We start from the raw sequence: 12,702 nt of genomic DNA on the forward strand, positions 1-12,702 counted from the left end.
ATGATAAAATTAGAAGAAAAAAAAAAAAATAAGACAGAAAGAAAAGAACGGAAATATCAAAGGAGATAATTTCACGGTACATCCTGCGTATTCGCGTTCCTCAGATATTTTCAGGAACTAAATGAGAGTCGGGAAAATAAATGCGAGAATTATTTATAGAGGCACGCACTCCGTTTCGCTTTAATTTCAACCTCCCGGGATTTTTTTTTCCTCGCTTAATAGCGATGAATCCAGACGATCTCTCGAGGGATGATATAAGATATAGAGCGTATCCGGCTGCGTCTGGGTGGGAATACCAGCGAATTCGAATTTCTGCCCTTAATATTGTACCTCCGCGGATTTCCAGCACGCACGCATAATAGTTCATCCGTTGCCGCCAACTGTAAACATGTTTTCGCGGGCGAAGAGAAACGCCTGGCGAGAGACAGAGCGAGAGAGGCGAATAAAGCAAATCCGGGAGGTCTCGGGAACGCGTTTCTGATAAGACGAGTTTAGCAGCGCGGCTCGTTTCAAAGGTTAAAGTTTTAAGACCGTCCTCCGGTCTCCCGTTCGATCTCTCCGCGGCGCAATGGCGCTTCAGCTGATCGACTCCACTGCAGCATCCCTTCGCTCCACCCTTCCCTGTCGTGGCCCCTGGGTCTCATCCCCCCTCGGATCGTTTTCGACGTTAATAGTTAACGCGACACCTGCCGCGGAGACCCGCGGTAGCCTTCGGTGAAACGTGACATTGTCGACCGCCGTGTGACATTCAGTCCTCGTGGCGCGTTGCGTCACGAATAAGGTGACGCAAGTGCGCCTTGCGATAGTCGGTTACGTTACCGCTCGCCCTAAGAACTGCTCCTCCTTGTCTCTCACCTCGTGATCTGGCGCGTTAATTAACCAGCCGACGATCCGCGTCGCGTTCGGTCCTCGCGTTTTCTACCTTCGCCTGGCCTACGCGAAATTATCCTGAAAATTTTCACGCCGCAACCGAGGCCCGATCTCTCGCGGTTTGTTTTTCCGCACCCGCCGCGCGATAATGATATCCCACTCTGCTTTCGCGTAAACGAGGACGCCCGTAAAATTCACGGCGGACGGCGCGCGATACGGCGCTCTCTGCGTCACCATCAAGCCGCGAGTGTGTCATTGTGGGATTTCTGTTAGTCATCGTGCGTAGAAGGAGCGGACTTTAAGCGCTCGCTCGAACCGTTTACGGTAGAAGGACAACAATTAGCGATTTTTTTTTTTCTTTTTACTTTTTTTTTTTTATCTTTTTTCTTTCCCTCCGTCTCGCGAACGAGACACCGTATCCATATTAAACAGCGAGCTCCCTCGGCGTTGTAGCTGTGCCGTTCAGAAGAATGTAGCTTCTCGCATCGTAAATCCGCAGTTTATCGCTCGATAATAATTACGTTATAATTAATTACATTGATGAGGCAATAACACCTCGGCGTTGCATAATTTTGCTCGCAACGGTCTCTCCCAGTAAAGGAAAAAAATATTAAAAAAAAAGAGGAAAAAAAAACGAAGCAGCTTGCAAAGTTCTCGGTGATTTTCATCTCTTAAATGCTAATGTTACGCTAAAGTGAGTACCGTTGCGACACCGCGAGAAGAAACTCCGGGAAAATTTCGCGGAACGCGTTAAGACCGCGCTGCATTTATCGCCGACTTCTGCGAAACGCGAATGAGCGATTTGGCGGTGGTGAAATGAGCCTAAATTTGTGCCCGCCGCTATTTTTCACGATCGCGAAAACATGTTTATCGGTCGCGGGGACAATCCGTGGAAAGTCAGCCACGGAGAGAGGCCAGTGAACGCGCCGGGCGAGTGAATCAGTTGTGGCCGGTCGCCAATTCGAGAAAACAGGTTGATCGATAGAACGGAATTGCCTCTTCGGTGGTTTGCGGTGGATTAAAAAGCCCGCTCTTCCCTTTGTCCGGGCCACGAAAATCGCCGCGTGAGAGAGAGAGACACAAAACGGCTCGAGAGCGCAGCACGCCGTGTGCAGTCGTTAAGCCGCTTATAAACTGCGAGTCACCTGCCTTCCGCGAAACAAAACGTTATCTCTTATCGTCGATGATTATTGGCAGATCCGCGGTGACTCGAAGGCGCCAAGAATATTCAAGCACTTTGCCTAAGGAAAGGTCAACGTTGCGCCTTTATAATTACATAATAATTTCGCATTCGAATAAATTCAATAAAAACTGCACAATTTATTAGTTTAATTTATTCATTCACGTTTGATTCGCAGTCGCGCATTAAATTTGCAAATTCGCAATCGATCGAATTTAGAATTTTGATCGCGTGCGGCAGGGCTGCGGTTTATAAACGGCCGACTGGGAGCTGCGCGTTCCGCTGGGCCGATTGTGTAATTAATTTATTTCCATCTTTTTTTCGCGCATTTGTTAATGGGACTGTTTAAGTTTTTCTCCACCACCCTCCTTTCCGCCTCTCTCGAGTTTCATCTCCATTGTTTCGTGCGTGCTGCGGCACTCGTGCCACGTTACCACTCGCGACAATTCAGCTGACTAAGGTACCGAGATATTGCGCATGCCCTCGCGCGATAATCATGCGAACGCGAGGATGCGCGTGGCAGGATTATGCCATAAGACTATGAAATTACGTCTACGTGGATATTTCAGCGTATTGTGTCGACGCGCCGCGCTTACACGAACGTCTTTCCGCGCAGACGAGAGGTCCGCGACGTGATATTTTGCCATTACGCAAGAATCTATGTCTCTGAGTCAATCAATTGTGTGCAAGGGGAGGAAGGATAGAAAAAGAAAAAGCGAGATAATATAATAAAGCGCGGGACGAGAAGTAAATAAAAGTTTCTTAATGCCGGCGCGTGGCTCCTTGAATTTTTATTACGTAAAGCATTGCTTTGTGCCGCTTGTCGATTCCGTTTTCGTATTTTTCTGAAATTTTCTTTCTCTTTGTTCAGTTATTTTATCCACCGGTCCAACTATCGATCACCCGCGGGTCAAAACGTTTCGAAGCCGAGCTTTAGCTTGTTTCCGTCGCTGATATTATCGGGGTAATATCAAAATCCACCGGAGACGCCTACTTCTTCGTACTTGTAAAACTAAATAATTGTTTAGAAATCAGTTTCGTCAGACCGCGTAGCCGGGTGATAAGCTATTCGCCAACGAATAAGCACAACTTATTACGTGACTTAGCAAAGAGAATAGCCGTATTTGCCGAAGGATAAATATTGTCCCGTGAGTCATTAGACATTTTTAGCGCGATGGCGGACGAATTTCTTTGTCACGCGCGGGTACGTGGTATTAGTTTTTCGCTTGCATAATTAATTTACGCGAAGTTACCGGCACTCGCGGTGACCGTGTTAACGGAACATCGGGTCGTCCTCGCGTGCGATCATCGCCGACGAGTAAGTGTAAAAACGTACCGGAATCAGGTCGCGGCCAATCGTCCGATAAATATCTAACGTGTCGAGCCTTTCATTTCGGCGCGGCTCCGCGCCTCCGGACGAAAGTTTCGACGGAACGACGGGCGGAGCGGCTTCCGGCTATATCGCGAGCGCTGTCCAAATCGATTTTGCATTGTCCGCACATGTCGGGGCGCAAGAACTTAATTTACGTAGCCGCCCGTACAGGCGTGGGCCCAGCGTTGTTTACACGCCATGTGCGACGGCGGCGGCGAGACCGGTGCGCGATATTTCGCGCATGAGAAACGCGGAGAAGGTCGATTCTTCCCTCCCCTCGCCTCCGTTCGGTGTCCCTGATGGCGGTGATAAAAAAAAAAGAAAATATCCCGCAGCTGCCGCCCGTCTCTCTCTCTCTCTCTATCTCTCGATCCCGGCCGAATCCACAAAACGAAACACGGCGACGCGGAGAGTTAATTCGGTCCTCGCAGGAAACGGGCGATACCGCTCTGCCATTCCAAGGTGATATCGGGCGCCCAGCATCCACGGATTCGCGCGGTTCAGAAGCGTTTCCTTCGCGCGAGCCTTCCCCGCAAACCCGCCGCGGGTTATCTTTATTTTTAGACGCCGAAGTGTCCTTCTATCGATTGCGCGGAAATATTTACGGCGACGCGGATTAAGCGCACGAAAAAGCACTACGATCACTTGCCGGGGACACTCGTCTCCCCCTCCCGATAATGCAAACCTTGCGCGCGAGTGCGTCTAATATTTTTCATTAACGCGACACGTTGAAGATAAAAAAAAAACTCGCTGTTTAGTGTTAAATTATTTATTAGATAATCTTAGATATTTCCTAAGAATCCGAAGAAAAACCCGCAGGATATGTTTCACGTGTCGTTCTCTGACGTTTTTTTATTTTTTTAATATTTTTTTATTTAAATTTGCCAATATTCCTGCGAAAAAAGACTGAAGCGCTTTGATTTTCACACGCGAGTCGCGTCCGATAAGTAATGACTTCCCTCGCATCTATGTATTCGCGGCTGCACATGTTAATCTATCCTTGAAGAGATCATCTGTCCGTTCGCGACGTAACACGCGAGCTGCTGCATCGCCTTATCGATCGAAGAGGCGCGGCCTAATATTCAATTCTTTTTTTTTTTCCTTCTTCTGTCTCTTTATAAAAGGAGCAGCATTCCCTCGGGGAGTTCCGACGCTGAGATACGGAAAAGAAGTGGGCGAGCACTTCTGGCAGAAAAACAATGGCGCGGTTTGAAAACGAGAAGAGAGAGCGATACTTCTTATCAGAAATTACTCGAGTTATCCGCGTGATCCTTCTGCGAAGCGATCGTCGGGGGGCCGTTCGTGTAAACGGGGTAAAACGCAAGCCTTGCCCCCGCGAAATTATTTTCGGCCGATTAATTGTTGCACCGTGAGCGCATTGAAATATCGCCGAGTTATTTATAATCCGTAATGCGACTTCTATCTTTAATCCGTACTTTCTACGTCTATTTTCTCGCTGCCCACCGCGAGACGCGGGCGTATAATCGGATTAGTTTAAGTATACAGTAAGTGTGAAAAAATGTTATTAAAAAGAGCGGCCGGAACGAAACTGTATCCGGTACTTTTACGATGGGAAGAGGGGGCGAGGGGGACAGGGGTAGGTTAAGAAAGATTAAAAATATTCCGTTACACGGGCGAGGCGGGAGAATTAATTTTATTGTCGGGAGCGCGGGGATTAAGCATGACGTAATTTAACGCGAGCGAATTTAACGCGAGTCCAATTTATCCATCCAAAATGAACCGGCGTGAATTATTTAAGGTTAAACGCTCGATAAGAACTCGCGATAACGAAGGTAGGGTAAATTGACCTGGGATATACGCGAAGCCGATTCGAGATAAGATATATTAATGCCTTCGAGTGAAGACAATGAAGAGCCGCTCGAGAACAGGCTAGCTCTGTTTTTTAACGAAATTAGCCCATCTTAAGTACAATATTCTATTTTTTTTTTAATCAAATTAAATTGTTCAATTCTGACAAGCCTCGTTTTGACAAGATTTTTAATTGTCAATCCCACGTTTTAATTTTTTTTTTTTCTTCTGGTCTCGATGCTGAGAACTTGCGTAACGGTATTCGATCGAATTGTCGCCGCGAGAAGATCAACTTTGACTTCCTCGAAGGCGCCATTAGACGACGCTCGTCGGACACGTTCTGTTTAAAAGCATTCATAAGGAAGCCCGAGATTTATCTGGCGACATCGCGCCGCGATATACCGGCGAAATGAGCGCGGCGCGTCCACCAAGCGGGACAAAGCGTCTCGCGATTACAAACGTGTTTGTTCCGTTCGCACGAATATATTCTGCGCCTGACCTCTTCTCCGAGCCAGCGGGCGTGAACGATAGCGACGGAGAAGCAGAACGATAATATTTATAGTATAAACACGCATTATGAGAGGAGGGTGGCCGGCCCTATCGCGCCTGCTGCGCTTATTTACGCTCGTTCTCGCTCGAGAAAGGTTCACTTCGCCGAATATTTTCAGCACTCTCTGTCTCTCTGTCTCTTTTTCTCTCTCTTACTCTGCCCTGCCCTTTTCCCTTATCGATTTAATCGTAAGAAAATCTTACCTTCGTCTCTATTTGCCGCACATACATACCCGCATAACGCAAATCACCAGATGCGTGGCGCTCGCTTAAACCCGGGTAGGTTATTGAACGCTCTCGTGGCCAAGAATAGATTACGCTGAGAAAATTTCCGCGGAGAAATGCGTTCTTTTCCCCGCGTGGAAAATCATCCGCGTTTCAGATCAATTTTTCGCGCTCCCAACCGCGACGAGGCGCGCCCGTGAACGGCCTATCCGCGTGTCAACGTACCAAGCGACGATCGGAGAACTGGATATCCCCGTTGCGGAATAAAGAATCCACCGCCTGGGAAAACGTGGACTTATTATCCGCGACATTCCAAAGGCAAATGATACCTCTTGAACGCCTTCGTTATTTTTACAGAGCAGGTACGGATTTTTAAGCAAATACGTCCATCGACCATACGCCTATCTTATTAAAAAAAAAAAAAAAATTTTTTTCTTAATTCTCGATCTCTAAACGAATAAAAATTGGTACAAAGGTTACCTAATAATAAGTAAATAAATTCCGAGAAACGCTGCTACTAATCGCCGACCCTTAATCGCTTTTACGTTACGTGGGACTAAACGGGGCACGCCTTCGTCAGAATTACTCCTTCATTCACCACGATCCGCGGGACAACGGTACCGCGGTGCACTTTCTCCCGCTTTTGTGTCTGCCTCGTCCCGTTGTCCTGATCCCCGACCCTGAAAAAAAAAAAAAAAAATGCCTGAATTCTGTTATCGAGCGTCCCTAAGCATTCCCGCCGTTCCGCGCTTTCGCGCCTCACGCCGGGCTCGCGCGTCCGTTAGTTTAATTTATACAAAAAGCCGGCGGTATACCGCTACGAGCAAGAGGCGAGAGATGCCAAAGGCGGATGCTCGATATTGCGCGAAAGACTCCGGCGACCGCTCGTTATCTCGCCCGTTCTCGAGTTTCGATTCCAAATGTCGCGACGACAGGCACAGACGTTATCGCGGGCCCTGCCTTTTTATCGCCGGGCATAAAGGTCAGCGACACATGCGTCGCGCCGGATCGAATCGGCTCGAATCTTGAGCGAGAAACCCGTTAAGCTCGCCCTCGCTCGCTCGCGATCCTCGGTCTCCGCTCGCGAGGGACGTCCTCGCGGGTAAAGGGGGCAACCGGGAGGATCTTTCCGCCGCGAAAACCCGCGCTCAGCGAAATTGTATCGGTGCGATCGACTCGCGCGCGACCCGTTGCACGTGCATCGAGAACGCCCGTGGCCCCGTGGAGGCGGAAACACGGGCTGGGTTTCGAAATTACACCGCGTAGATAACGAGTGTTGACAAATCGCCGACTAAGCGTAACTTTACTTTCGAGCCGGGCGCACGTAAGACGCCATTTTTGAAAAATTCGGAGACCCACGTGTGCGCGGCTATCAATAAGAACGCGCCGATAAGAGTTCTTGGTCGAGAAGTATATCGGTTCCTATATTCCAGAGAAGCGATAAAAAAAAAGAAAGATAAGCCTGATAGTTGCGATAATGACTGATAATATTTTTTGTTATATTTATTATCGTCGAATGAATCATTAAGTACGATGCATATTTATTTGAACGGAGATTTAAGGAATTTTAATATTTAATATTAAATAATACTTGTTGTGTTAAACATAAATTTGCAATAATAATTTATTGATTTATTTCGGGACTTTATTATAATTAATAAATTAATAATCCATTAATTTTGTTAAATATTTGCGAAAGGTAATTACGTTTAACTGAATTTTGCACAATCTTTTTTTTTCTTTTCTTTTTTTTTCTTTGCTAGACGGATAATTATAATTATCAACTGCGTAATCTTGACTTTAGATACACGCATATTCGATTATCTCTATTACCAAACAGCTCGATTAAATGGTTCGCGCAGTTCCTAAATTGCCGTGCAATAAATCACGCAATTAATGCGCGAATTAGGGCCGGTTAATCTTCTTTTGTGGAAAATTTAATAGCGCGAAATTTATTCTCGGCGAAACAATTTAGTCGCGCGCGCAAACGCCATCGTGGGAATATTCGTTCGTTTTCGCAATCGCACTTTAAATGCGCATTAATCGATAGGCGCTTCCTATTGCGAACGTACGAGGGTATTGTGTTGAGGATTCGCTGACGGCAAAATATTGCCGCGAAAAGAGAGGCGAGCGAAGCGGCCGGGCGATAAGTTCGAGCGGTGATATTTCCGAAATATCACTTTCCACGGGGATATCCGACTCGCGGCTTCATTAATCCCTTTATTTCGGATTTTTTTATTTTTTTCTTTTTTTTTTTTCGTTCACGCCGAATACCCGGCATGCGACGCGTGTCACTCAGGCTTTAGTCACGTCCCGTCGAAATGTCAATGAAATCGAGCGATCTTCGATAATTGTAATTTCACGCCGGGCACAGAAATAGCCGGGCGAGGGATTTTGTTGGAGTAGAATTTTTTAACCAGCGCTGGCTCGAGGAAGTTTGCTTTTCCAGACACGCGGTAACGTTCTTATTTTCGCAACGATGTAGCTCGCCGATGACTAACGCCGGATAGATTAACGCGAAGAGCTACCGCGAAAGGATCGTTTTCAATTATAGTATCGGACGTATCAGGATTCCTCCTTTTTTTTTTTTTCCTTTTAAACGGGAAATAGTGGGAGTCGAAACAGCCGTCAGTACCGAGCAACACCCATTTCGCGGATACACCCAAGTCGATATCTCCCGAACGATCTCGCGATCGATCGCGAGATGCATATTCGCCAAGGCCGTGGAGTTTCGCCTTTTTCCCTTTCCCTCCCTCGGCTCTTGTTTGCCGATGGGTACATCGATTCTACGTGCCGGCCATCGCCGCGGTGTTTCGCAATGGGAGTCGCAACCGCTCGCCGCCAAGGCGGTCGAAAGAAACCGACAGTGCTGAATCTAGAAACTCACCGCGGATCGCAAAATTTGCGTGCTATGCAATACCGTAAAGGGCAGTCGGTTCCAACATCTTCGGTAACTTAATTCTCTATCAAGTAAAAAGCGTGTACGGTACACGTGTCTTTAATTATTTTCTTTCGAAATTAATAAAGGCGCATAATATATTATCAGGTTAGGTAAAGTTACTTTCGAAAGTTTGAAACAATCGGCCCTAATCCCAGCCGAGTGGGCGGAGCGGGGCGTTAAATCTCTCTCGACGCTGATCACGCGAAAAAATAAAAAAGAAAGAAAAAAAAACGCAGAAGCGTAATGAGAGCGCTCGATCGTGTTCGAACGGCGCTTTTTATCTCATTATCATTAATTACGGGCTCGCGAGAATCGATTTTAGCGCTCGCCCCGATTAGGATCGAGTGCAAATCGGAGCAGTCGCCTTATTTATACGCGGCAAGGTCTCGTTCCTTCGATCGGGGTCCGACGAGCGATGGTAGCCGGTGGAAACGACGATATCCGGCGACGTTACTGGCAGTCGTGCGGTCTAATCTTCTAGGCCGCCGTTTTCTTATCAGAGCTTTTTTCTTTCCCCCCCTTTTTTCATTTTTTTTTTTTACGTAAGTCTGTTAGTCCAGGCACGATCGCGATCGCCGTTATCGCGGCTCATTGTCTCGTTGCGTGCGTGCGCGATCGCGCGCATAATTTCGCGCGATATCGGCTGATACCGGAAGCCATCGCGCGCTATCGCCGTAATCCTACGTTCAATCGACCTCCAGATATACCGAAAATGACGAAGCGAATCGAGCTGTACAAATCTCCAGTGTCGACGACGAGATTATTCCTAATTGCGTCCGCTTCGCGTTAAGTTTCTTAATTTTTTTTTTTTTTTTTATCGGGACGAAAGGCACGGGAGAAATATGTGTGGCGTACAACTGAAATAAAACGTAAAAGCAGGCTGCTCGCGGCTGACCCATTTACATTAAATTAAATTGAGCATGACGTAAGAAACTATTATTTCCGCTTTAATTATAATTTACAAAATCAAATTTAAATAATTACAGAATGAGAAAATTTTGCTCGCCAGCACGGGAATAGCGTTAAAGAGATAAGAACCGTGTCGATTTTATAACTTTGCTCCGGTTGCAGACAAGCGTTTCAGTCGTCTCGCATGCCGCAACAGTCAGCCGATTTTGCTGCCCCTTCTTCTCCCTGTTAAAAAAAAAAAATAAAAATAAAAAAAATAAAAAATGATAGCGCTCGGGGCTCCGTGCTTCCGCTCGCTGTTCCAGCGCGGCTTTTTATCGCGCGCGTTTACACGCACGCGTGTTTATTTCGGTCGATTTCCGCTCCGCGGTAGCGGTTGCATCAGCAGCCTCGCGATAGCGCGCGTGCGAATCGGGTCGCGGTGGACTTTGATTGTAAGAAATGTACGTCGCAGTCTGGAGAAGCATTCTTTTCCTTTCTTTCTCTCTGTCTTTTCTTTTTCTCTTTTTTCCCCCTTTTTTTTCCTCTTCTTTTTTTTTTTCTTTTCTTTTCTTTTTCACGCAGCGTCATCTCGACTTTCCTGCGAGCTGCTGCACGGTTTCAAAGCGCGGCGCGGAATGGACAAAAGTCCCCGAGAGACGCGAGCTCTGAAACCGGTATAAGTCGCGTTGTTTCTCGCGGCGGCCGCGCCCCGAGAGAGGCTTCAGAGCCGATGAATCGTAACGATTCCGGCGGTTCGCGGCGATTTGTTTAGAAAGCCGATGGAGGCGAGCATTATAGACCGGGATAAGTTTGCCGCGATCGCGGCCCAATTCTGTCGGCGATTGCACGTAGGTGTTTTTCATCGGCCCACCCTGCGCGTCCCCGTCGCTTTCCTCCGCCACGTCCCTTCACGAAGTGCCGAAACTGCGACAGCTCTCGTTCGACGGTTGAATTGGGATATTTCCAGGCGTCGACTTGGACCTCCCCGTCGACGTAACGCCCATCGACTTCTCTGAAAATGGTTTATAAACCTGGCCAGAGACTCCGTCGCGAGAGAACCGCGAACGAGATTGCGGAATGGCTCCTTAGATTTATCGCAACTGAATATAATGAAACCAGTTTCTCAGATATAACGATATCAATTATTCTGATAAATTCTACGGAGACCTGCGTAAACCGAAGCGTTTCTCGACCGACTTTGAGTAATGCCACTGTGGTAGCATTTTTATTATTAAACAGCGGCTTCAGTTTGTGTCTTACGGAGGCTGATATTTTTACAAACGGCGCTCGCTTCAAGGGAGAAATCGCGATTTCGTCTAACAAAAAAAAACCTCGACTTGTTATGAAATATGTATTTATTACTTTGTTAAAGAAATTCAATGTATCAACGATCTAAAATATTAATATAGTATCGTAAATTCTCAGAAAATTGCGTCAGGTTTTTTTTTTTCCTCCTCCTTTTTTAATCCTCCCAGAGCTTTAAAATGGTTATTAAGATAATACGATAAATGCCTAGGTATTTTTCGAGCGACAGAGTGCTGTTCGATTGCTTTTATCACAGACGGCGACGGAGATGCTAACTATTCGTTGATATTCTTGTTCCAGGCAGCTGCGCGAAGGCACACTCGCGGAAAACGGCCTACAGAACGACAGTCGGCTGACGCTGCTGCCGAGCGTGGAAACCGGATTGTTGGTGAGTTGAACTCTCGTGTCCCGCACTCGCACGTGGGGATTAATCGAGCCGACCTGCGGCGCACTTCGACGCGTTAATGAGCAGTTATCGACGGGATTTTTATCAGCGGCGAAAACAAGCCGCGAATTCAGCAACTTCGATCCGTTCTCTTATATTTATTTATTTATTTTTTTTTTCCTTTCTTTTTTTTTTATGTCAATCGTAACTCTAGCGCTAAACGTATGCAATTTCTTATAACGATATTTCTCTCGCCAGAAATTAAGAGCCTAGTTAACGGAAATAATTACGCGCGCTAGAATGAAGATAGGTGAAACACTTTTTTGTTTCTCGAGTTCCGTGAAGAAGATCCAGCCGATAGATAGCCGTTTCGGGCTCTCGGGTTCCGAGCTTCCATCTGCCGTTCTCGCGGCTCCGAGAAGCGGAGGGTATCCAGCTGGTGCTGGCGTGACCGACGTCGGCGGCGGCGGCGGCTGGTTTTTCCGCCGTGTCCGAGATCGCAACCCGGATTCTCGCACCGGGTTCCCCGTCTTGGAACGGTTCCTCGTTCCGCCGACGCCGGTGACTCGGGCAACGAGGAGAGCGTACACGGAGGCGCGGACAAACGCCGTTAACTCGCCGACGTTCGCGTATATACGTTCGCCAGGTCACTTGGTTTCTCGGTCATATCGTCCCCGATACCTTTATCCACCGATACCAGGCGGATCCGGCTGTCGCGGATCGACGTGACACGTTGGCCCTTTGGCCCTTTGCGTGCCGTGGGCAAACCCTTTTCTTTCGTACTCGAAACGCGGGGCTTGTACATAAAACTGACAGGCGTTTCCTGCGATTGTACGTTGTCTCACGATTAAATATTCAAATTAACGTAGTTAATATAAATTAATATAATTTAATATAATTAATAGAAATTAAATTAATACCGCGTTCAACTGTGCAATTTTTTTTTTTTTTTATTTCTTTTTCGTGGCGCGCGCAAAAGCCGACCTTAGGTCGCGGACATCTGGCCGCGGCGCGATCTACTGCGGAAAATCGGAGCGCGTAAACATATGACGGGTCCGGCCATATGACTTGGAGCGGCGGTTTCGTAAGGCTCTCGGTCGAACTAGCGTAACATATCGCAACGTAACTCTGGCTCGACCCTAACCGGCCGCGACGCGACGCACACAGGTGCCGTT

At 47.3% G+C, this 12,702-nt stretch overlaps 1 protein-coding gene across 2 annotated transcripts in view; it reads left to right on the top strand.

Annotated features, from left to right (window-relative positions):
• The window catches only part of LOC139104748 (midnolin), a 29,380-nt gene that overhangs the window by 6,221 nt on the left and 10,457 nt on the right, over positions 1 to 12,702 (top strand). For both annotated transcript variants that reach the window (XM_070660428.1, XM_070660429.1), the window contains exon 2: positions 11,443 to 11,530. In XM_070660428.1, coding sequence (XP_070516529.1) covers positions 11,443 to 11,530 — 88 coding nt within the window. The remainder of the gene's footprint in view (positions 1 to 11,442; positions 11,531 to 12,702) is intronic.

Source organism: Cardiocondyla obscurior, linkage group LG08, assembly GCF_019399895.1.
Source record: "Cardiocondyla obscurior isolate alpha-2009 linkage group LG08, Cobs3.1, whole genome shotgun sequence".
NCBI lineage: Eukaryota > Metazoa > Arthropoda > Insecta > Hymenoptera > Formicidae > Cardiocondyla > Cardiocondyla obscurior.